The following is a 24990-nucleotide window of genomic DNA, read 5'->3' on the forward strand; positions in this document are numbered from 1 at the left end:
CCTGTCCTCCTCTAGGTCATCTACTCTCTCACGGATTAGCAGGGGATCCCAGTTACTTGCCTGCCCACAACATCTATGTGTTTCTGTTCAGTCCTTCAGTTGAAAAAGCTGCAATCTAATGATGGTGTTATTTAAATCTTTGTGCCTCTAAATTCCAGTTCCCTGAAAGAGATCACTGGGGACACATCCACTGCTGTATGCTGTTAAGACTCAGTCTACCTGACCATCACATTCTCTTTCTATGGGCTCTATTTATAGTTTAAGGGCTGCCAGTTCCCTAAGTATGGCCTGAACCTAGCTCCTGTCTACAGCATCCTCTTAACTTCCACTGTGTAACCATTCCTTCTTAGATGTGTAGGTAATTAGATGGTTGGATAGAGGGGTAAATGATTTGATACATAAATGATTGGATGAATACGTAAGTGAAAGAATACATTTGCAAAATAGCTAGCTGTAATAAGAGATGAGACTGTCACCCGAGAAACAGTTTTTTCTATACAAAAACTACCATACTGAGAAAGGAACCTGCAGCCTGGATCATGCTCAAATGAAATGTGATACTCTGTCCAGGAAGATCATGACACTGATCAAGTCTGCCTTGCTTGGGGCACCTCCTAGGAGCTGGTCTTTTAGAAAACCTGTGTCTGAAGTTTACTGATCTGTTTTTCTTTTTCTTTTTCCTTTGCAGATCATCAAGGAAGTCCCACCACCCCCTGTTGAAGAGAGTGAGGTAAGTGGCCAGAGCAGGGTGCAGCCAGATGGGCAGAATAGTAGAGGGGAACCAAAGGCTGGCTGGGGTACTGGGACACTTAGCCCCCAGGCAAGCAGGGCCAGTCCCCATTGCTTGTGAAGCAGCAGGATGTAAAGGCTTTGACTCTTTCCTGATCAAGGATGAACAGGCACAGAGCTAAAGTAACAGCCAAGACTAGATGGTTTCTTCCCACAAGATAAAATTTGAGATACAAATGTACATGTTTTTATCAGTTCAATTATTTGGAGCTGTGAGGGTCTAATTTTTCCTTTAAAACATTTTAGTGTTCTCTCCTCCGTGCATATTTTCATGTAGAAGTCCAGGCAAATTTACCTCTTTCTCCAAACCATTATTGGTTCTTGGAATGCCCTAATGAAAAGTATTCAATTTTTCTTTAATTTAAAACAGTACTACCTAAAGATTTTCCAGGCAGTAATAAAAATAATGCAGGAGGAGGATATGCTAATATCCTGGCCTTGCTCTCAAATACCCATCATCTAAAGAAGAAAACAATCTCAGACTCTTACCATTAAATTGGCCAGTAAGCAATTCTGATGATCAGGGTAGAACATAGTGGAGTCATCAAAGGCTAATCATGAGAAAGATCACAACTGGCTTTCCTACTTTGGGATAGCTGGACTCCCTGCAAGCAACTCACCAATTTAAAAGCCAGAGTAAAGATCTGAAACTTTACTGGCAATAAAATATATATTGATGAAGTTTCAAGCTCTTACCTCAATCCCTGAAGTCTATCTTTGTGTACAAACCAAGCTCAACCCCCTTATTCCTTCCTTTCCCAATGTCTTTGTTAAGTTGCCTACATACAGAAAGGCAGATGATTAAATTTAAAATTCCATGTGTCTCTTATGTCCTGAACCATATGCGTATAAACCAAGGGATTTAATAGCTGCAATCAATTAAACCACATCTTGTTGGAATGCTGACTTTCTGCCCAGAAATCAAGGGAGGAAATTACACTCCTGTCCAGAAAGGAGGGAGACAAAACCCTCTTTACATCCACAAAAGCCTCTCCTAATCCTTCAAGAGAAGACACTGCATTTGAGTTCCATGGTCCAGTTTGGCTTTGTTTCTGTTTTGTGCAGCTGTTTCTTAGACTCCCAAAGAAAATGTCTGGATTATTTCACTTAACCATTCAACTGCCCTGGAACAAAGATATGTTATCATGATCCTCATTTAATACATGACAAGCTGAGGTACAATGAAGTTAGAATAATTGGGTTGGCTTTCCATCATTATGACAAAATACCCAAGATAATCAATTTAAAAGAAGGAAAGATTTATTTTAGCATATAGCTCAAAAGAGAACTAAAGAACAGTAACACACCAGAGCATGGAAAGAGAACAGAAAATAAGTGATCACTGTAATATCAGTCTTAAAGGGGCTGTGGGCCTGGTCTGAGTGCCGCCTGGGTCTGGGTGGGGTGACACTGCACTCAGAGAAAAGGGCCCCAGATGCACTTGGAGGCCTCCTGGCTGGGTGCAGGTGCTGCAGACGCCTCAGGCTCATGCAGGGGAGGACTGCACTGTGCTTGCCTGTCAGGTCCAATTCACATCAAAGTCCCATCACTTAGTAACTGTGTGATCTTGAATGATGTCTTAAGTGATGGGCAGAAGAAGAGAGAGAAGAGTTTTCCAAGCATCTTGAATGTTGAAGTGTGGTGCTATAAAAAGCCTGGCAGGACTGGGAAAGATGGAAAGGTTCAGTGCCTGAGGGCAGGATTGGACTCACACAGCTCTGGGCTAACCAAATGAGTACATCAGGCTTCATATTTGTTCTACAAATGTTTCTTCCTGAGCAGCTCTGTGCCTGAGGGCAAGCCAGGTCTGCCTCAGGACAAGCAAGTCAGAAAGACCTGAGGAATGTGCTGCCATTTGTGTCACCAAACGTCAGCCAACTGGATATCTGGGGCCACCACATCCTTTAACATTTAAACAAAACTTCCTGTGATGGGAAGCCAGCATGCCTCCTGATCCCTGCGGTTTCTCCCAGGCATTGCTCACTTGTACTCCTTGACTGCTTTTAGATGCTATCTGGCTAGCCCAGTCCCTACACTCCCCCACGGCATTCCTGGCCCAGCGCCATCTTTGTAGGGACTTTTACTTAAGTATGGAGCTGGGTGACAGCACAGCGCAGGCAAAAAGTAACTTCTGACAGTGTATTAGACAGGTTTTTCCATCCCTGACCTTCCACTACTAGAAGGTTTCCTGGCCACCTCCCCAGGCGCACATGGCACTTTTGTATAGCTCAGTTTCACTGTTTTCGGCTCACCAACTGCTGATGTGCTTATACCAAGAAATTTGATTTAACAGATTCTCTCCTCTAATAACCATAAAAGTACTGAATTTGTATCTAAAAAAAAAAGCTGACGATCTCAATTATTCCTGCAAAACATACACATACACACACACACACACACACACACACACACACACTCACACACACACCATTCAAAGGCAGTGCAAGGGGAAACTTGTCAAGAGGCTTTTTTAATTAGACCTAGAAATACCACCCACAGACCCTGCAGATTGTCACGGTGGACTTATTAGGGTCTGTAATTTTACTCTAACAATTTTTGGCTAAATGAAAAAACACATCAAAGATCCCCCTCTCTTCCTGGGATTGCAAAACTCTCCTGTGCACACAATGTGTAAACAGAGCCATGCTTACTGCAGGGAAACTCTGACTCTCCCGTGGGTCAAAGCCTGGGTCGCTGTGTTGACTTTGCTGCTGTTTGAGGTTGGCAGGCGGGCTCAGGTCAGGGACCAAAGGACAGGCGTGGTGGATCAGCAGTGTGTGGAGCGACCTTCTCAAATCTAGCATTTCCTGCTGCTCTTTCCCAGGGACTCACCTAATGGAGAAGAGAGGGATTGAGGGCGGGGGGACAAAGAGATCAGGAAAGGTTGGAAACAGATTTGATGATTTTATGTCTTATAGCTAAGCACTCGAGACGTTTAAAAGTTAGTAAATTGTAAACTTAACTCATTCTTTAAAAGTAAGTTCTTAAAGTACAGGAGTGGGGGGACTCTGTCAGTGGTTGGGTAAGGAATCAGGAAGCCACATCAGAAGTTCACTTTCAGTGCTCCGGGTCTGACATTCTTTTTTACACAATGAAAAGACCCAGTTAGATGGTCTATATAAAAAAAAAAAAAGATGATGATGATGGTGAAGACTCCTGAGACCATCTTAGACCCCTACCTGAGTGAAGCAGCTTTGCTCTTGCAGTTTTTCACATTCCTGCTGCCACCACATTCGATTTTAGTGGATAAAATTTACATTATCGCCTTTGGAAAACTGCCCTAAACCAGGGATGTCCAGGCTTTGTGAAGGCATATTCCATTTATCTGTGTGCACAGACATTGGCCTACATCCCCTGATTCCCATAAAACGGAACCATATGTATAAGATACATAACCCTCATGAGGTGAAAGAAACCTGGATTTAAATCATAAAGGCACACTGGGCTACTATTGTTCTTGAGATTTTAGTTTTATCTTATCATTTGTATTCATAAATCATTATGCTTATCGGTGCATAATGAGAAGTAAAAAATTAGCATTTGTGTTACCATCAAATGACTTAGAAAAGCAAAACACAAAAGAGCAAAACCCTGAACCTGTCGGTGAAGCTGCCTGAGTTCAAAGCCAGCTGTGCCACATCCAAACGGGGTGACCTACGTCACAACCTCACTACTTGTGGCCTTTACAATGGGAACAAGGCTGCCTGCCTTGCTGGCTGGCTGTAAGATAAACCGGTTAGTACATGTGAACACTCAGAAGAGTAGCTGGCACACCATCTGTGTAAATTCAGTGGTACCGTTATCGTGAGTTCACTACCTGTTTGTTGAGCACTCACCGTCCACTCAGAATACAAGGATGGACAAAATCATTCTGCCTTCAGTGGTCACAGTGATACAGGGGAGTGAAATTCCTCACCTACTATATGTCCGGTATGAGTTCATGTTCTCTAAAAATCAAAGAATGAATTTTAGGAACAACAGAGGTAAAGAGTGGAATATATAAGAAGAAAGCTTCTGTCTGAGAGAGAGATAGAAGGGGTCCCGAGTGGGTTGCCAAAGACTCTATCTTTTTTAGGGGCTTTTATAGAGTAAGATCATGGGGTGAGATTCGTTCAAGGTGGGGAAAACTGGGAACTCACAAGGCAAATGGCATAAGGTGGGGCCGAACTATGGTTAACCAATAAGATTAATCGTTCAGGTCAAACTGGTTAAACTGGGGACAAATGGGGAAGCCAGTCAGGTAAAAAGCAGGCATTCTTAGGGAACAGTGATTCTTCCCATAGGGGGCTGGGATGGTGACTCCTGACTTCCTCAGGGTGATAGGGAGCTAGTTAGAATATCAGTCTTTAGGATGTGGGTGCGTTTGTTTGATGAGGCCTGGCCCACAGCAGGAGGTGATCTCCCCCAGAGTTGCAAGGTATCTGGCCTCCTGCACTGGCTCCTTTGAGGACCTAGCCCTGTCTCACTGCCTATAATATTTCTAACTAACTCAGCTGTCAGTAAGACAGCCCCACAGTGAAGAACAGATCTGTTTAAAGACGGAGGAGAGCACCAAATGTCAGATGCCAGAATATTGTAAATATAGTCTGCAGTGATCACACTTTCTTTTAATGAAATTTTTAAGAAGCCGACCTGTCTTAAGCACAGCCCTGGACTCCAGGAGTCTTAATGGGTTAATGTTTTATTGTTTTACTTCACCACTTCTGGCCCTGACCTCCCTTCTGTCTGTATGTGATGGCCCTTTGCACAACTGGGCCCCACACAGGACTCTATCCCAATGATGACTCCCAAAATGCCACCCAAACAAGGCTGTAAGGAGCAGAGTTAACCATTCTGAGCTGATTAGTCCTCTTTTGGCTCATTTCTCTGCTTAGCAGACCCCTTTTCCAGCGGCCTTTCTATGCTGTGGTGAGGGCGCGTGCCACTTCTTTATAATCTATCTATGATAGTGATACTTTCTTCCCATAACATGAATAATTACAGTACTGAGATGAACAGCAATATTGCTAATTATCTTTCTCTGGAGGCAAGTGGGCAGGGGAGGAAGGCTTTGGACTTAGTTGCTATGTGGAGGACAGATTTTGTGCAGGAAGGCCAGGTAGGAGACCTCCCGGAGGTCCAGGAGAAAGCTGATGCGAGTGTGGGCAGAGTTAGAAGTGGAAAAGTCAGTGGATTTGGAATCATTTAGAAGTAGGGACAGGAGAAGCTATGGGCAAATTGGGTGTAGGAGGATGACGGAAAGTAAGGATTTAAAAGTGACTCCAGGGTAGTGAGAAGAACTACAAGAAGAACAGATTTGAGTGGGGAAATCAGGACTTTTCTTTGCAATGGTATTGCTGAGATGCATATTAGCTCTCAAGGGAAGATATGAATGTCAAGTCTCCAGTTGGCGTTTTGAGAAATCAGAGCTGAAGATACAAATTCACCGAATTATAGTATGCAAATGAGATTTCCTATGTCTTGGTCCAGTGGTAGCATACTTATGGCACGCTTGCTGTAGTGGGTACACAGAGCCCTCTCTGTTGGCACACAAGCCAAGTCACCCCAGCAGCTGAGCATCAGATATTCAGGTTTAATTTCAATGTTGGCACTTTGATAAATCAGTGCGTTTAGGTTATATTGGACACTCAGTCTCTAAAAGGTTCACCACCACTGCATTATGGTATGTAGATGAAATTAGATGATCTCTCCTATGCCTTATTGTGTTTTCTGCTGCTATAATAGAATATCTGAGAGTGTGAAATAAAAGGCATTTATTTTTCACAGTTCTGGAGACTTACAGTTCTGGAAAGTTCAAAGTCCATGTCTGGGTCATCAGCTTATAACTGGCCAATGGGTTTTTGCTATCATCCCCATGGCAGAAGATGGAAATACAATAGAACACGTGCAAATGACTGCAGTAAAGTGAAAGGGATCCAACTCAATTTTATAACAAAACCACTCGTGATAATTAACCCAGTTCAGAGATAACAACATTAATCCATTAATGAGGGTAGAGCCCTCAAGGCCTGATCATCTCTTATTAACTCCCAACATTGTTGTATTATGGACTATGCTTTTGACACATGATTTTGGAGGACACATCCATCCCGTGCACCTTATATGGGAACAGAAAAGTAGAGACCAGTTTCCAGGATCGTGCCCTACCTTTACCTGGTAGGACTGCTTTTACCCCCACTTTAGAGATAACGGTTATTCTTGGATAGATGGCATGGCTTGTCCAAGGCCCCAAGGAGCAGTGCCACTGGGATTTAACTCAGGCAGCCCAGCTGCACAAGCTCGGCTCCTGTTGACTTTGCACACACACACGGGCAAAGCACTTTGTCCTTCATTTGTCACAATCTCTCTGCAGGAAGAAGATGACGATGGTCTGCCTAAGAAAAAGTGGCCCACAGTCGATGCCTCTTATTATGGTGGGAGAGGTGTTGGAGGCATTAAAAGGATGGAGGTAAGAGAAAAACTTAATGCACACTTATCTTTGGGATGACTACTCCCAAGGCGGATGGTGACAGTTCGTGCTTGAAGTCTGGGGGAGATGCAAGGTGCGAGGCAGAAAGGCAGGGAGGAGGTACAACCTTTTAATGTGCACCCCCACATCTTGCCTGTCCTTAGCCAGAGCAGGTTGCTCGTCTGCTCAAATCCCTCCATGGTTCCTATTCTTGCAGAGACAAAGTCCAGAATTCTTACCCGACACTTTAATACATGTACACACTTCCCACTGCCTGGACATTTCCTCTGTATACATGGCCTGCTCTTCTCTGTCTCTCTGCACCCTCTGTCCTCCCCCTTCCTTTCTCCACTCTCCTCTTCCTGGTCCTCAAAGCCCCAAAGACGTGTGGATTACGTAGTATGCTCCCTGCATGCCAGACTGGTACTTGACACTCCTTTCCCCAGCAGCCTATTTTATTTTGTTGTTATTTTATTATATTCTATCTATTTTAGGTTCGTTGGGGAGAAAAGGGCTCTACAGAAGAAGGTGCTAAGCTGGAAAAGGCCAAAAATGCAAGGGTGAAAATGCCTGAGCAGGAGTATGAGTTCCCCGAGCCTCGCAATCTCAACAACAATATGCGCCGGCCTTCTTCCCCCCGGAAGTGGTACTCTCCGATCAAGGTGTGTTTCTCCCCAGGGTTTGCTCTTCCTGGATGTGAGCAAATCTTTGTTCTCGACTGTCTCTCTTACGCTCACATCTCTAGCCTTTAAAATCCTCTTTGGAGCCTGCATTGTAGCACTCTCGAAGGCTGAGGCAGGAGGATCAAAATTTACAGGCCAGCCTCAGCAACTTGGCTACTTGATCTTGTCTCAAAATAGAAAATCAAAGGGCTGGGGATGTAGCTCAGCGCAAAGGTCCTGTGTTTAGTCCTCTATACAAAGAAAAAGGAAACGAAAAGAAAAGAGATGAGACAAGAAAAACCAAATAAGACATTTCTTTGGTTTCTTTGGAAATTTAAGCCAAAGGAGGTGGCTAATGCTTTCTGAAGTTCACTTTTCTGTTTGTCTTGAGGGCAAATGGCTTTGCATTTCTGTGGGGGGGCAGCACCCTCTCTTCAGCCTTTCCCTTCGGCATCTGTGTTGTGACAGTTATCACAAAGTCCTAGACAATCATAGCTGAAAAGATTCTGGGGAGAATCTGTCTCTGCCCCCCTCATTACTCACTTTATACAATACAAACTGAGATAGGCAGAGATGTTGCTCTGCTGGGACCTGGAACTCAAGACCCCCACACAGGAGCGAAGTTTCCGGCTTAATGGGTACACAGAAAGGGACTTCCTTCCAGCCTCAGATGAAAGACAGTATGAGACCCAGCTCCCAGCACCATATCATCCACACGAACAGCTTTACCCCGACTCTGAAGGCAACAAAAACAATGCGTGTCATTCACTGAGATGCTTGCTAATTGTAGAGCAATCTTTCCCTACAAAAATCAGAAGAAATACCATCTCAAACAGTGGGATGAAACGTCACTGATAGTCATCGTCTCCTAATTCACATAGCCGAGGCTCACGGAACCGCAGTACACTTCCATTTTGGTTGGCCACGTTTAAAGCAGGGAGATTCTTTCTTAAAATAACCCACCCTGAGGCAGTGGTGAGCTCTGTGAAGCTGTGACTGAGCACAGCTTGCCTGGGGAACAGCTGTGTGCTCCTGATGCCTTTCTAATGGGGAACATGCAGTAGCTTGCATGCATGTGCACACAGGAAGGAGCCAAGTCGATTCTCAGAGATGGAGACGACGGGATTTCATATTTTGTCATTGTCAGGAATCAGTACCTTGTGACTCATACGTCCTTGGTTGGGGCTAATTTTTATTTCTGTAATCACAGAGGTTGAGAGAATATTAATTCTGTTTGTAGAATCCAGTTTCTTCGTGAGAACCTGTTATTCCTGTATTAACTGGTAGCTTAAAATTTATTGTAGCTCCATGAAATAACAATGTCTCCTTTTTTGGATTTTACACCCAAACTCCAAAGTGATACTCCTGTGTTGCCCACTGACCCCTTTCTCCACAGTCCTGGCTTTTGAACTTCAGCCCCAGTCATTGTATTAAACTATTGCTTCTCAAAGGTAGCAAAGTTTACTTTGGGGCTCCACCAAAGATCACTGAATCAGAAATTCCAGTGGCAGTGTCTAGCCATCTGGGTTTTAATAAACCCAGTTGAGAAGCTGCCCCCCAAGGTTCCTGCCAGAATTCCTCGGTGAGTTCTCTCTCAGATGGCTGGAATGCCAGTCCCTGGTGTTAAAATAGGCAATAGAACATGACCGTACTTTGGAGATTTGTCAGGAGTCTCAGCAAGGTGACCAACATCAGATTTCACATGAGGGCCACTTTTACCACCAACACAAAGGCTGGGTTAATAATAAGTGATTGGGATTCGGAGTGTTATAGAGTCACCTAAAAAGACCTAAAAAGGTAGGAGAAGTGTCTGAAGGCTGGCAGGTTTGCTGAACCATCAGCAGGACTCCCTAGTTAGGGCATGAAAAGGCATGACTGTGCCTTGCGCCTGCAGGTACAGCTAATGCCAGCACTTATTCACTCATCGCTAGGTGTTTGAACTGCCAATGGTGTAATGACTCATGTTTATGAGCCTTCTCTGCACCAGATTTCACCCCCCTGGAAGCACCAAGTATGCTTTTAAGGCTCTGCAAACAGCATTGTAAGTCAGCCCTTGCATCTGGCACAGAGCAGGGACCCTGCAGTCTCTCTCTGAAGAGCTGAGGCATGGGGTGTGATTAGGAGACCATCCCCCAGCACCCTGACCACACAGCTCACAGTGGCACCCACTGTTCATGAAGGGGGCATTCTTGCCATCTTTGATGAATGGAGAGGAAGAGAGCTTATCTGATGTATATCTGAGCTGGGTACATGAGGACCCAGGGAATCAGAAGAACAGAAGTACGGAATTCAGAAGTAATATTGTATACTTCTGATCCCGACAAAAAGCAGGTGTGCTTCGGCCCTTGTACATTTTGATGAGATGCATGCTCCCTGCCGAGCCCCAGTCTAGCCACAGTGCCTATGAACATTTCCTCTGCCTAGGACAAAGCAGTGGCCTTCATGTGGTACTATAAACTCTGCGCTCCTTCCTGAAGCTTTATATATCACACAGTCCTATGTTGAAAAAGAAGGCATGCTCCAAAGGATTATACATACAGAGGGGGAACAGTATTAAGGGGCCCACATAGGCGGTAAGGCACCCAGGAACTAGCAACAGGGAGGACTGTTACATCCTCGACCAACAGGGACAAAATGGTGGCACTGGTGCCCAGTGAGAGACCCAACTGGAGAAGAAAGCATGCATTTGGACCTGTGTTCAGGGGACAAGAGTTAGCAATTGGAATGCTTCCCACCACCTGTGTTTATATGACCCACTAGCAAAGGATGCTTTTTACATTTTTAAATGATTATATTTTAAATGGTTATATAAGTATTTATACAATATCCTCTATTTGCCTCTTGACCTGCAAAGTCTATCTTCTTTACTCACTGGCCCTTTCTAGAAAATGTTTTTAGACTCCTGTATTATAGGAATGCAGCCTCTGCTGGGGGCAGAAAGACAGGGCTAGAGCAGATGGAAAATACACCTTGACCTGCCCTCATTTTTCCCTCTCATCTCCTTCTGGTACCATCCATTGGCCAACGGGAAGCCAACTGGTGTAGAAACAGGCTTCCAAGGTATGCTGCAAGAGAGACAGAGAAATAGAGACAGGGACGGGTCCAGCAGCACATGCAGAATCATCCATCCACACCGTAGCTGTCTTCCATCCCTGGTACAAACAGGAAAAGCAGCTCCACCTAGCACAAAACTTACAGCAGGTCCTGGGAAAACGCCTTGCTCCCCAGCAAAAGTGACCAGAATTATATTCATACTTAAGTCGATTGCATTAGAGTCCCTTTTTCCCATGCATTTCATGAAACAGAGTTTAGAAGGTGAGCCCAGTTGCTAAGCAAGCCCAGTGGGTGGGGAAAGGATCACAGAGGTCTCTTTTCCACCCACCACCCCCCAACCTGATTTAAGGCAGTGACCACACCGACCACACTTCGTATCCTCATTCCAGGCCTGCGATCAGGAAAATTTCCCTGATATCTAACCTGCATTTTTTTCTTTGCTCAGTTTTCACCGCCCGGATTTACAATACCCGATGCTTCTCATTAAATTAGATCTGACCATTTCAGACAAGTTAAGTCATACTCTGATATGTGATCACAAAAGTTAAAACCAGAACTGACAGCAGGGCTGAGGGAGGGCTTGCAGTCCTTTTCTTCTTTGTCAGTACCTTGTCCTTGTGACTAAAATGATAGCTGATGGACAAAAACCAGACCCTGGATATCCAGGCAGGCCAGCTGAGTCCTGTAAGAGAGACAGACTCCAAGGGGCAAAGTTGGCCCCGTCTCACCGTCCCACTTGCGGAGTGGAGGAGGAGGGTGGGCTTCTCTATGTTTCCTGGAGGGTCACCTGTCATCTCTGGCCTCAAGCACTTTGACCTGTAGTCAAGCAGCCTTCAGTCATGTGCTGGATGAAGTCGTATAGAACCAAGCAAAACAAGCTGGAACAGTAAGTTTTTTCAAATGTGCTTTTGAGGTTAAACAGATTTCCTCCCTCTCTAGCTACTTTTTAGAATGGTTCCAAACTTTTCTCAAGGAAAAAAAAGTTTTGTGTGCTTAAGCTTCCAACCTCATTTGTTAATTTAAATTCATTAAATTTATTCATTAATCTCATTGAAAGCAAGACTGAGGCATATTGTCCATTACATATTTCACAGTATACAAATTCACATGTCACTGCTATAAACTAAACTAGCCTCAGACTTCCAACTAGCTAAAGCAGACAAGTGGGAAGACACAGCTGCTGCTTGGCTGGGGCGAAAGAAACAGAACTTCAGCCACCACACACGTGGGCCAGCGTGCTTTGAGCGATGACCGCAGAAATGTTCCCAGCCCAGGCTTACTGTGCAGAGGGAAGAAAGGAGCTCGTGCTTACATAGAGCTTCCAGTTTGTCTATCTTTGTGGATTCAAATTATCGTCTGGGGCTGAGTGAGATATAGTTTGGGAGCCTGGAATTGATAAATTTCTCATTTTATTTGACTACTTATAGTCCAATTGTGTCAGCTTCACATGGTAGAAAGCTATTTTTAAATCCTAGCTAATGCATTCTGGCAAAGGTTCTGAGATTTATGGAGGAATTTTTGTTTCGGCTTCACACGAACAGTTCAACATTTCACTGGGGGAGTAAGGATCAGGGTCTAAATTCATCCCGTGGAGAGGCTTCTGCATGCTGGACACCCACAACTGAAATAAATAGAGTTACTTTGATAAGAAAGGCTTCTCCCAGGCTCTAGCGCAAAATCTAAGTGCCAGTGGGAAGGATCTCTGAGACACTTTTGGTCTCAAGGGGATATTATAAGTAGACCCTTTTGCTACTGTCTTTAAATGACAGGCTTCTGCTTACATTCAGAAAATCTAGGCTCTAAGAGCCTCCAGCATGGACTTCTTTTTAACTTTAAAGAGTTTTTTATTATTGTTATGATTACTATTATCATCATCATCATATTCGGTTGTAACCATTTTTTCTAAAGCTTTCTTTAACTCCTGCCTTAAAAGCTACCTAATAAAGGACTCGGAAGAGGAGAACTGTGTAGATTACCCAGATCATTTTCTGTGCCACAGATTTGGGGCGTTGGGGTCATTTTGGATCAGTCAGAACTCAAGACATCTAGGATACAATGGAACCAGTCTTGTCTTGGCCAGAAGTGCCAATGACAACAGCTCACCTGACTGAAGTATACACTGCAAGTCAGTCTAGATCCCAAGTGCTGACAGTTGTTTATTTCTCATAGTCAACCCTCAAAAGTAGAAACTACTCCTTCTCCTGTTTACAAGTAGAAAAGCCAAGACAGAAAGAGGTTAAGTAATTTGCTCAAATTCACACTGCTTGTATGATGGTTTGTGTTTATTTTAACTCCAATACACCCATTTGGACTAGCAATTCAATCTGACATGAATCAGTAGACAGAGAGAAGAGAGACATCTTGGAGGTAAAAGACTAATCAGAAACTCTTCACATAATGAGCCCAAGCCAAAGCAGGAGCCGTAAGAGATGGTGGGACCAGACTGGGCAGGGAGAAGTGACAGGAGAGACACTACAGAGAGATCACCCCAAGATGTACTTGGTGTTGGCCTTGAGAAAATGACAGAAAGGAAAGGTTAAAGTGATCTTCTTGTCTCAAGTTGTGCAAAAAGGGGAACAGTTTTAGGGAGAAGAGGGTTCATTCAGTTTATGATATTTGGCTTTTGATGCCTGAGATACACCAACCTTACAGTTAAGATCCAGTGGGTCACTCGATATCTACATCTGAGCTCAAGAGTGGGCCAAGCTGAAGACAAAATGTGTGAGCTCTGAGGCTAGATGAGAGCACTCAGCCCAAGGGAGACAAAGAATCTGAAGGTTTTAGCCAGAGAGGCAAGAGGAAAGACGAAAGCTGAGTGTCCAGAAGGAGAGCCCAGCACAGCAGATCGCTCACATGGAACGTGTTGGGTAAATTTCTGAGCGTTTGACAATCAGGGTGCCAAGGGAGGCCTTAACAAGAGCAGTTTTGGTGGAAGGATTAAGGCAGAAGCCCAATTAGGGGATGATGAAGAAGGGTAAAACTGCAGGCTGAGAGAAAGGGCCTTGAAGAATACAGAGGATGGGCAGAAACGTCTGACAAAGTCTTACTATATTATTATACCCCACGTTACCTTCTCTTCTAATCTTTCTAACAGGGCTGCCCAAATATCACTGAATGACTTTGTTAGGGTCACAGATACCATGTAATGAGCACTTTATCTAAATGAGAACCTAACTTTAATATTTAGTTTTACGTCTTATAAATCTATCATCTAGACAGTACTATTATCTCCATCATGATGAAGAGGGAAGGCTTAGGAAGATGAAATACCATGTCCAAGCCTGTCCAAGCAGCATGTCCCCCCGTGAGGGGAATCCAACTACAGACTCAGACTGTCTGACTTCAGTACTTTGTGCTTAAGTCCCGCGGCATGATATGTTACCACAGAGGAGCATGATTTACTATCTTTCTCTTGTGACTATACATCTATGATTCTGCTCTTTCGCTGACACCTAGCTTTAAATTTCTGCTGAGGTAATTAATATAGTTCTTTACCAGCCACGTTTTTAGCCCCTTCTTGCTTCTCATTTGTCAAGGAGTTGAGTGATTAACACACAACCATGTGGGTGGGCTGATTTACAAAGCCAAATACTGGAAGTCCAGCCTCCTACTCAAAAAAAAAAAAAAAGGCGACATAGGGGAGGCATTCATCCAGGAAACCCACCTGGTTATATCCTGAGCTATAAATGCTTACCCCAAAGAACCTTACAGAAAAACATTTAGCTGATGATTGAAGTCGTTTAATGCAGAAAACCATGCTGAACACAGCAGTAATTCTGTTCACCACTCTAAAGTCATTTTAAAATATTTTCAAAGGATTTTGTAAATTCCTTTCCAGAGGACATGAGAAACACTACACTTGATGAGATAAAGTTTAACCCACAGAAGTTCAAACAACAGCTGTCAAAGGTTCAAGAGAACAGTGCACACCCAGATACGCATGCACACACACACACACACACACACACACACAACTGAAACAAATTTTTCACTAAACAATACTGATTCTCACCATGTACTATTAACCCTAACATTTTCTCTTCTGTTCTATTTTTTAACATTCCACTCCTGACACACAAAATCAGTCTCATGAAGTTTAAAGAGCTGCAGTCCACAGTTCAGAAGCCCTGTTCCAAAGCTGTGTATGAAAGCACAGCGACCAGAGGTGCACTAGGGCAACTCTGCAGATGGTATAATAGAAAGCACATGCGCTTCCCTCTTACACAGACATGGGTTCCAATCCCAACTCCAGTTTGCAAGCTGTGTACCTTGGGCAAATTGTTTAATTACTCCGGCCCTCCTTTTCCTCCCTGCGACTTCTCAGGACTATAGAGAGAATGAAATTAAAGGACTGATGTGATAGCATCTAGTACTTGGGAGCATCCATCATGCAGTAAATACACACTGAACACCACACGCTGTCTGGAGGGCTGGGCATCCAGTAGAAAACAAAACCAGCAATTACGCAGCCTTACTGGAGCCGGCATTCCAGTGGGCAGAGACAACAGATAAGCAAATTAAACATAAATATATCAGGGAATGATAAGGGTTATACTGGTTTCCTACCACTGCTATGACAAAGTACCCCAAATTAAAGGCCTAACACAACATAAATTTATTGTCCTACTCTTCTAGAGGTCAGAAACCCAAAGGGGGCCTCGTTGAGCTGAAATCAAGGTGTTGGTGGGGCTGTGTTCCTGTTTGCAAATTCAGAACTATCCACAGGCGTATCTTTCATGAGCACCAGGTTCCTCTGTGTTCCAACCCTAAGGTAACCTATCCATCAGGCTCCAGGGAGTAGCGATCAGTTTTTGGGGTACAGTTTATCATAAAATGTGCAAATCTTGGCACCAACATAGACGCTCTTCTCTGTCATCTGTGGTGTTTGATCCTTTGTCTCTGGAGCCTGGGCCTACGGGGCAAGTTGCAGCTGAAGAGTGAGCCTAACACACAGCCGGAGGGCTGCATCCCAGGGGCCTTTCGTTGGCTTTGTCCTGTCAAGAGGACAGGAGATTTTCCCCCAAATTGCCAACTTTGTCTTCATTTTTGAACTCTGAGTACCAAATGGAAAGAAGAAATGTTAGTAAAAGTTGAAGGGATTGACTTGTGATATAAAGATATACCCAGAAAATGTGGGAGGGACAAAAGTCAAGTGCCTAAATGAACTTCCTGTTTGCAAACTCAGAACTCTGCATAGGCGTATCCTTCATGAGCACCAGGTTCCTCTGTGTGTGTCTCTTCTCCTGTATTCGTGAAGCTTGAATTTTATGTTTAGGTACTGAAGAGTCATTAATCCTGTCACAGTCCTGTTCCCAGCACTGTACTGTTCACAAGGTGGAAGAATCATGGAAAGCTCAGGATGTCTACTGTGGCTGCCGATTGGTCCGGCTTCATATGTAATCTTGGTGCCTTTGTTTTATTTCAGGGAAAATTGGATGCCTTGTGGGTCCTACTAAGGAAAGGATATGATCGCGTGTCTGTGATGCGACCACAGCCAGGAGATACGGTAGGACTCCTTCATGAATACACCTTTCTCTGTGTATGTCTCTCTCTCTGTGTCTCTGTCTCTCTCTGTCTCTCTCTCTGTCTCTTTCTCTCTCTCTCTGTCTTGGTAGAACTATGATAACCCCAAATACACAAATCCAGCTATTACTTTATGTTGTCACAAATCAGATACTAATTTTCAAAATTCTGCTTGTCACAGACCTTGAATTTTTATGTGATTCTAAAATGGATTTTCCCAGAAAAATATTGAGCTTCACAATGTAGAGTTACAGTAAATACTAGAATATGGCTGGGTCAAACCTTGTGCAGTCCCAGGAGGAAGCCCTGCTGATTCATGGCCACACTGACCACTGGCAAGGAAACAGAGTGCCAGTTACCACAAGGTTAGGATAAAAGAATAAGGGGCCACAAAAAACTGTTACCATCTTCTAACAAGTGTAGGGCCAAACCATCCAGGACTACAGGAGCACAGCCTATCTTGGGTGAGGTTTTGTCTAGGAACTGCCAGAGCTAAGTGTGCAGTGTCTCTAACCAGGAGTTATAAATGTGAAACCCACAAAGACCTTAGAAGTCATCTAGCCCGTGTCTGCGTTTTTTGCAAATGAAGAAACAGACAAGGGAAATTGAATAATTTGTTCTGGTTCGGAAAGTGATGCTGCTATTTCTGCCTGTCAGAGCTAGACACGCTTCCACAATTTCCGCAGAGCAAGGCATGATAGCAAAATCTCCTTCAGTGATCAGCAACCTGCCCCTTCCATTCACTTCTTTGGGAATCAGGCCCATTTATCCAAAACCAAAAGGCATCTAATTTAGGTTCTTTTTCAAATCAGACAGACTTTAATTTGAATATTCCTTCCTTCCTGCTTGGAAAACTTTCAGAAAGCTACCTGACCTCTCTATTTTATCTTTATAAAGCAAATGCAAAAATTCAATAATGTACTTTCTGGAAGATGGTAATGCTTGTAAAGTATTTGGCCCAGTGTTGAACATAGAATAATTCTCAATCGATGGCAAATACTACTATGATCATTTACTATATGCTTTTCTACTTCTATGAATGGTTGTTGCAAAAATCAAGCCATATTGTAATTGGTGTGTATTGGATGCATATATCTTTGCATTGCCCATACTCCAACATGACTTCTCTACCAAACGCTAGCAGAGCCTGATAGGCAAGCCCCTGCCACCACATTCGCTTTACTTCTGGTGACAATGGGCGGTTTGTGACTGGGGGGAATTAATCTTAAGTTTCACAGCTTGTGAGAGCTACTTCTCAGGTAGCTTTTCTTGCTCCAAGTTGAGGCTGGCAGGCAATTGTGTTGTGAAAGCAGGTCATATAAATGTTGGGTCAACTTGGCTCTTACAGCATATGTTTCTGTTGTTGTTGCTGTTGTTACAATCAACAAGAATGAATTTCCATAGAAAATTTTAAAGTAAACATCTTGTGGTTTACAGAAATGGACCCAAGCTATAAAGTTAGTATTCGGGAAAATATTCGGTCTTTTTAAATTATGTATCTGGTTTCTGTGGAAAACAGAAGGATTAATTATGTATCTGGTTCTGTGGAAAACAGAAGGATTCATGGCACTTATCTAACAGGTTAAAAAAATAAAGTAGAGTTCAGTAGTACTAGTTTTGTGATAGAACATGCTGATAAAATGTACATTCTTTTTTATTCCAAGCAACTAAAGAATATCTTCACTAAAAATATGTTAACATTCCATTCTCAACTGATTAGTTTGGCACAAAGGGATAAAATGGGTCAGCCTAAGAAATGGGAGCGGTATAAGAAAAGAAAGGGTTGAAAGAAATATTTATATTCAGTGTTTAGGGCACAAGGCTGGTTATATAAATCCAAGAACAATGGAATAAAACCTGATTAACTGTCCTTTAATACATCACACCTGGACTGAATATATTATTCACTGATTCTGAATAAAAGCTTTTATTAGAATTTAAAGATGTGAAGGTGTTCTAAACCCTTTTGAAAAACACCATACCACTGTGAATTTCCGCTCCCAACCACACAAAATAATAAATTTGAAATACAGAATATGTAAGAATTAGGATACATTTGAACTCATTCTCAGTGCTATTTCCAATTATCCAGGTTACTTTGTACTTTCATATTACAGAAATGCTGTTAAAATTTCATGATACACAGGAAAAAACAGATGCCGAGAATTGTATCCTTGTTGTCATGGTAATGGCCACACACTTCTCCATGTACGCATGGAGCTACACAGGAGGTGACAGCCTGGGTATGAACTGCAGTCCCAAGCTGTCTTAAGACTTCTCAGGAGAGAATTCCAAGGGCATCCATGGGTAGGCAAGAGCATATTACAGCCTGGTCCACGTTTCCTCTGTTTTGTTTTGCCTAACCTTAGTAGACACACTAAAGACCTGCATGTCTTCCCGGTATTGACTAAGAATTCCTCAGCACTGATTTATGAGGCTGACCACATTTTCCATAAACTCAACATGACTACATGCAGACATGTGCTCGTGAACAAGAGTCACAGGTTTTGGATAATTTTTTTTCTTTAAAGCAAAACAAAAACAAAAACCACTGTTACATCTCAGTTACGTTGTGAATTGCTTCAAAGAATGTTGATCTCGCAGAAACCTGGCAATTTTCCCACCTTAGTTCCTTTCCACCCCGCCCTCCTCCCAGCTAACACTCTCAGGAAGCAGACACAGCCCACCAACAAGGCCTCAGAGCCGCCGAAAAGCCTGACTCCTCCAACCCCACTGCAGAGCAGGAGGCTCGGAGGCCTGAGCCCAGAGCCACCGCCCTTCCCTAGCATTGGCCTCCACCTCCTGAGAGCTGTCCACAGCACCCTGCACTAAGAGCCAATGAGCAGGCTCAACTCCCTGTTTTCCATGCAGACAGCATCTTTCCTTCCCGAAACAATTTAAAGATAGCTCTGAGAGTCCCATAGACATAAGGAAAGTAGCCAATTACCATCTTCACGTGCTTCCAACAGTCTTTTTACTCACAGGCTAATTTAGATTCTGGCTACTATTATTATTATTTCTTGAGTAAAGAAAATATAACTCCCGTCTTTCCCACTAAGATGAACTCCTTCCCGCTTCCCTTGCTCCTGGATGGCCCACCATGTCTTGTTTTGTTTTCAGCTTTATGGTTGAGCTCTGATCAGGCATCAGAAGGCTGGTACATTCCATTTCTGTCGGCACACAACACACTCAGGCGCTCTGAGCTTATTTTGCAAGGCTGGGTCCCCTAGCAATCGGAAAAGACTCGAGGAAACACACACAAAATACACATAAACAATGTTTGATGCTCGTCTGAAGTCCAGCCCCAGAGGTTGTGAAATTCTCTCCCAGCTCCGGCTCCAGGGCTGCTTTCTGCACAGCTGTTTCCAATAAGGGAGCGAGGCCAGTCACATGGGCACCGTGTCTCCGGGATGTCTCAGAGACTAGAATGGCCTGGGCAGGTTATCTCTACGGGAGCAGCGCCAGCCTGGTCCTTCCCAGCAGCATAGCATAACCAGACCCCAGACAGCATCTGTCTTCTGTTTCTCCCTTTTGTCCTCTTTCACATGCTCTGCATTTTCTCTTTCCTCTTTCACTTTCCTTTTCCTTCTTTCTTTTTCCTTTGTTTTTGTTTCCTGCCAATTTTAAAGGGATCTTATGGCCACCCTCCCTAAAACAATCAAACAGCTACTGCTCTCCTATTAGAAACCATTTCTGAGATGGGCACTTAATCCTGGCTGCCTAGAGCTCAGTGTCAGGCGTGGATGAAACGAGGGGCAAGCACTAAATTAACTGCAAGTGGTTGCAGAAGCACAAACCCACTCGTGATAATTTAGGGTACCAACGTCTCCATTTGATAGAGCAGAAACAAATGTCAGGAAACGTAACTCGCTTTTCCAAGGACACACAGCTGGTCAGAGGTATGGATTTAAGACTCCAGACTTGGATGTCCATATAGGCGGCTCCTGAACTCTTTCATTCACTCAACAGATCTGTGCTGATCACCTTCTAATGAGCTAAGCACTGTGTTAGTGCTGGGTGTTGAGCAGCCAAAAAGGGCAGAGAGGCCAACAGGAGCGTCCCCAAGTAGCACCCAGTGTGAGAGACCCTGTGCGGGTGTTGGGTACAGTGAGGTGGAGGGATGCTCCTGGGAAGGCATCACATCAGCCTTAGAGTCAAAAGTGGCTTTTCAAAGTGACATTTAAACCGAGACACCCCCCCCCCCCGCGCGCGCAAAAAATAGGGAAGCTTGAGCAAAGATACACCGGTGAGACTGTGGCTCCTGTGGGAGATGCCAATGTGGAATGGAGGGGGCAGAGATCCAGGCAGTGAGAGCAAAGACAGGGAGGCACGTGGGGTGCTGGTCACAGGATCCAACCTTGGAGACAGCAGGGATCACTGCGTGCATAAGCAGGAGCTTGTCCCAGATGTGTTTTAGCAAGATCACACTGACTGGGTGTGGATATGGTGACAGTGAGAGATGAAGGTGAGGACAGAGTCTAAATGCAAGAGATTCTAAGGAGAGCAACCCATTTGGGACCCCTCCTGTCTCTCAGGAGCTGTTCCTACTCCCTATGCTTATTCTCCATTCATTTTCCCCAGTAAATTTTCCTATGCTGAAAAAATAAAAAAAAAAATTTAAAAAAAGAGGAAACACTTGCTGACTTGGTACCTTGATGGGTGCAGAGGGTGGGAGGGGACAATGTCAGGGGGATGTCAGTGACCGAGCTGGCCATGTTGCCATCCACAGGGAAAAAGAACACTGGAAGGGCAAGAGAGTTAGTGGTGCTTGCGGGACATCAAAGAGATGACCAGAAGCAGGCCAGGAGCAGGGTGAGGAGTGTGAGGAGTTGGGACAGGAACTCTAGGGAAGTGTCCGCTTTCAGAGCCAGGCAAGTGTAGGGCCAGCCGCTGCAGGGACCTATGAGGAAGTGCCCCTTTAAACTCTGGGCCCTGAACACCGATATGATTCATCCAGCTCTGCTCTTCCAGAGAATTCTGAGCTGGAGTCCAAACCTGCTGCTAATCATTAGCATAGCAGCTGAGATAATGTGAACCAGGTAACCAGGCAGAATGGAGAGTGAAAGGAGAGACGGGCCAAGCCTCAGACTCCGATTGGGGGTCACATCCTTTAATACTCTGGTTTCTCTTCAGATCCTATAAATCTTTCGCCTTTAAATGGGGTGGGAAAGGTAAAAAGGGAGCAAGCAGGAGAGTCTGAAGTCATGGAAGGTTCGGGAAAAGGGAACATCTTGGAGAAAGATGCAGTCAGTAGTGTCAAGTGACAGGAAGCTAAGATGCGCACAGAAATCAGTCCTCTGTGGATGTGAGTGTAAAGAGGTCTCCACAATCTTGGAATCCCAGGCTCTGCAGGACGATGGGAGCAGAAGCAAACTTGTACTCCAGGAAGATGAAAATGAGAGGGAAGCTCAGCAGAAGCTGGAGGAGACCTGGAGTTGGGGAAAGGGTACTTCCTCAATTAAGATGGCAGAACCTAAATGTGATTCACAGGAGTGTGATGAATTATTCATGACAGACCCAGCAGAGGAAGGGCTTGAATAGGAAATATCATGGATAGGTGCAGGAGCCTTAGGAGAGGAGGATAAAAGACCTTCAGGTCAGGAAGTGTCTGTCTTCCTTGATGATGTGGCTGGCAGAGCCCAGGTATAAACAAATGGACAGGAAGCTGAGGGAACCCTTGAGGAGAGTAGAGGAACAGTCCAGCTGGGGACAGAGCTCCTGAGGACAGGAAGAAGCCAGCCACCCCTGGGCAGCCCGCTGCACCTGCAGAATGAATGTCTCTACTAACGTAGAAATCACGATGCTGCCTAGATTCAACAGAAGGACGTCCGTGAATCATTCCTATAGATGGGAGGTCATTTTCTGCAGAGAGAGCAGTTGATTTCAGAGAATTTTAGTTACAACTCAACATGTATGAAAAACTTTTTTTTTTCAGAATTATTTTCTTGCATTCGAAACAGCAACAATGAAAAGAATCAAGTAATGTAAAATTTGAAGTCATTATGAGAAGGTCAACATTTTTACACAACAGATGACACATTTATATTGGCCTGGAATAATCAGATCTTCAGAATTTCTACCATTGTCTTGACGGCAGGCTATGAGGCCCCCCACAGATCTGGAAAGAAAGTCCAGTTTGTGGCCACTGATTTGAACTTTTCATACACTTTTGTAAGATGTGGGTCATTTGAAACAAAGGAAAGTAAAAAGGCAAATTATAGGAAATATTCCTAGAGGGTGTGATTTATTTTGGCATAGCATCTTCTCTGGATGCTTGAATTCCCGGTAGTATTCGTTCAGTCCTCACCCTTGGAAGCCCTTCCTTCATTGTTTCATTGGGATCAGCACTTAGAATTCTTGGCTTACTAACTGAATTTAAAAAGAACAAGTTCAAAACACTCTGTCCACAGCAAAAACCAAATTCTACCCCAAACCTACAAAGTTAACCACTTTTCAGGAAAATTAAGTCCTAAATCGGTGCTGTGAAATGTACCATCTTGAGATTATTTTTTCTTGTGCCAGCTTCCTTCCATAGCAGGAAGTATCTCTTGAGTGTGAAGATAAGTGACATCATGGAGTTTTTCTTCTTCTCTTCCTCCTTCCTGACCTCTTCCTTGCTTCCAGTCCCCAGAATCAGACTCTCTTTTTCCCACAAGCATGTACATTCGCGCTCACATATACTTCTTCCCTTCCCGCCCTCTTCCTCCTCCTCATCATCATCGTTTTCTAGCTTCTCTGAGGACTTCCAACTTCAAATTGCATCATCTCCCAGGCAGCTGCAACAACAGAAATTCAAGTCCTGATATCAAGTTGCAAATAGCAAACAGGGGAGAAGTAAATGCTAGAGACTGAATAAGTCAGGCTGGATAACAAAGCACTCCTGCTCAATTTCTCTGACCTCATTTTTTTCCCTTTCAACCAGAATCAGGATTGAAGAGAGTTGGATTTGGATCTGGGGTCAAAATTTAACCAACTTAGGGCCTGAGGATTTAGCTCAGTGGCTTAAGTGCCTGCCTGGTAAGTGCAAGGTCGTGAGTTCAATCCCCAGTACCAAAAAAATTTACCCAACTTCACAGTGTTTTAGACAGTTTGCTACTTTGTCAAAGCAGGATGTTTATGTCTAGCTGCTTGCTTCTGTGGACCCATGTCATCAGCTGATGGCCCTGGAAATGATCATCTCAGGGACATGCTGTAATTCTGTGATAGGCTTCAACTGAAAAACACCAGAACCCGTGCTGGTGGGTAATTCTGTTCTGGTCTAAAAGTGATGGGTTAAATCAGCAATAATAAGCAAAAGCTGGCCTGGAAGATGCACTTCACAAATTCACAGTGTGGGCAAGAGCCGGCCTGCTGGGGACCACCCACGCATGCCCGTCTTCTCTCAGCTTTTGCATGACCTCGGACCTTAACCTTACACACCTCGTCCCATCGCAGCGACGGCCTGGCTGGCAGTGCCTCACAGTCCTGGTATCTTCATTTTACAAGTAAGAAAACAGGTCTTAAAAGGCAGTGGAAAGACCCCCAAGTGGAAAGACTCCCAGCTACCTTAGCTCCTTTGTTCACCTTAGTTTGCCCTTTTCTTGCAAATAAGGAAGGCGAAGCTCAAGATCACAAAGGATATTAATGGAAGTAGCAAGACTAGAACCCATGAGCCCTGCACTGGCTGACCCTTCTTAGGTCCTCACTCGAGGTCCAGAGAAGGGGAGCAGTTGAGATCAAGCTTGCGGTGAAGGAGAGAGGACAAGATCCGACTTGGAATGCAGAGCCAGCCTTGCCACCCTGTCAGCTCCTGTTCCATCTTCTGTTCTTCTCCCACCTGCCATCTTTCTATGTTTATATCCTGCCCAAGCCACCCGGTCCTGCTCTCCTGCTCAGTGTGCTGTGCTCCTACATTACTCCGCGTTCTCTTGTCCTCCCCTGACTCTCCCCTTACCACCAACGCTGTGTCTAAGACAGAGTACACCCATTCACTCAGCACAGAGAGCTTTGGCCCCAGCAGGCAGCCGGCGAGGGAGACAGGTTTCCTGCCGTTGAGGGTGTGGCGCCTTGGAGTAGTCAGGAAGGATCACTAAACTGTAATTCCATGGAGTAAGTGCTGTGAAGTTTGGGGTTCTTTGGAGTACAGAGCAAGGAGGATTAACGCAGGCTGGGTAGTCAAGGAAGTTCCAGAGCCCAGAAACCCTCTCTAGCTGAGACCTGAAGACTGTGAGGTGAGGGCAAGGACTTCCAGTTGGAGGGAACAGCACCTGCGAGGCCTACACCTCTGGTCCAATCATGTCCTGTAACTCAGCTGAAGTCCACTCTCCGCCTCATTGTCTGGCTTTTCTTTCCCTCTGTGCTCACAGCCAGAGCCACAAAGTCTAGTGCCATTTTTAATTTTAATTAATGTTGACTTTTATTTCCTGAAAGAAGTGAACGTCATTTGAGAAAAGGGACCATAATTTTTTTTTAACTTTCCCTCACAACACTGAGAACTCTTCTCAGTTCATTTCCTTATCCCAGAGATCATGGCTT

At 44.3% G+C, this 24990-nt stretch overlaps 1 protein-coding gene across 1 annotated transcript in view; it reads left to right on the forward strand.

The window, feature by feature from the left end:
* Positions 1-24990, forward strand: part of Antxr1 (ANTXR cell adhesion molecule 1) — a 201495-nt gene that overhangs the window by 141774 nt on the left and 34731 nt on the right. The window contains exons 14-17 of the mRNA XM_003469037.5: positions 689-730; positions 7142-7237; positions 7732-7899; positions 16379-16459. Coding sequence (XP_003469085.1) covers positions 689-730; positions 7142-7237; positions 7732-7899; positions 16379-16459 — 387 coding nt within the window. The remainder of the gene's footprint in view (positions 1-688; positions 731-7141; positions 7238-7731; positions 7900-16378; positions 16460-24990) is intronic.

The sequence above is a fragment of the Cavia porcellus genome, unplaced genomic scaffold (genome assembly GCF_034190915.1).
Source record: "Cavia porcellus strain 051 isolate PalLab524CR breed Dunkin Hartley unplaced genomic scaffold, mCavPor4.1 scaffold_18, whole genome shotgun sequence".
In the NCBI taxonomy this organism is placed as follows: Eukaryota; Metazoa; Chordata; class Mammalia; order Rodentia; family Caviidae; genus Cavia; species Cavia porcellus.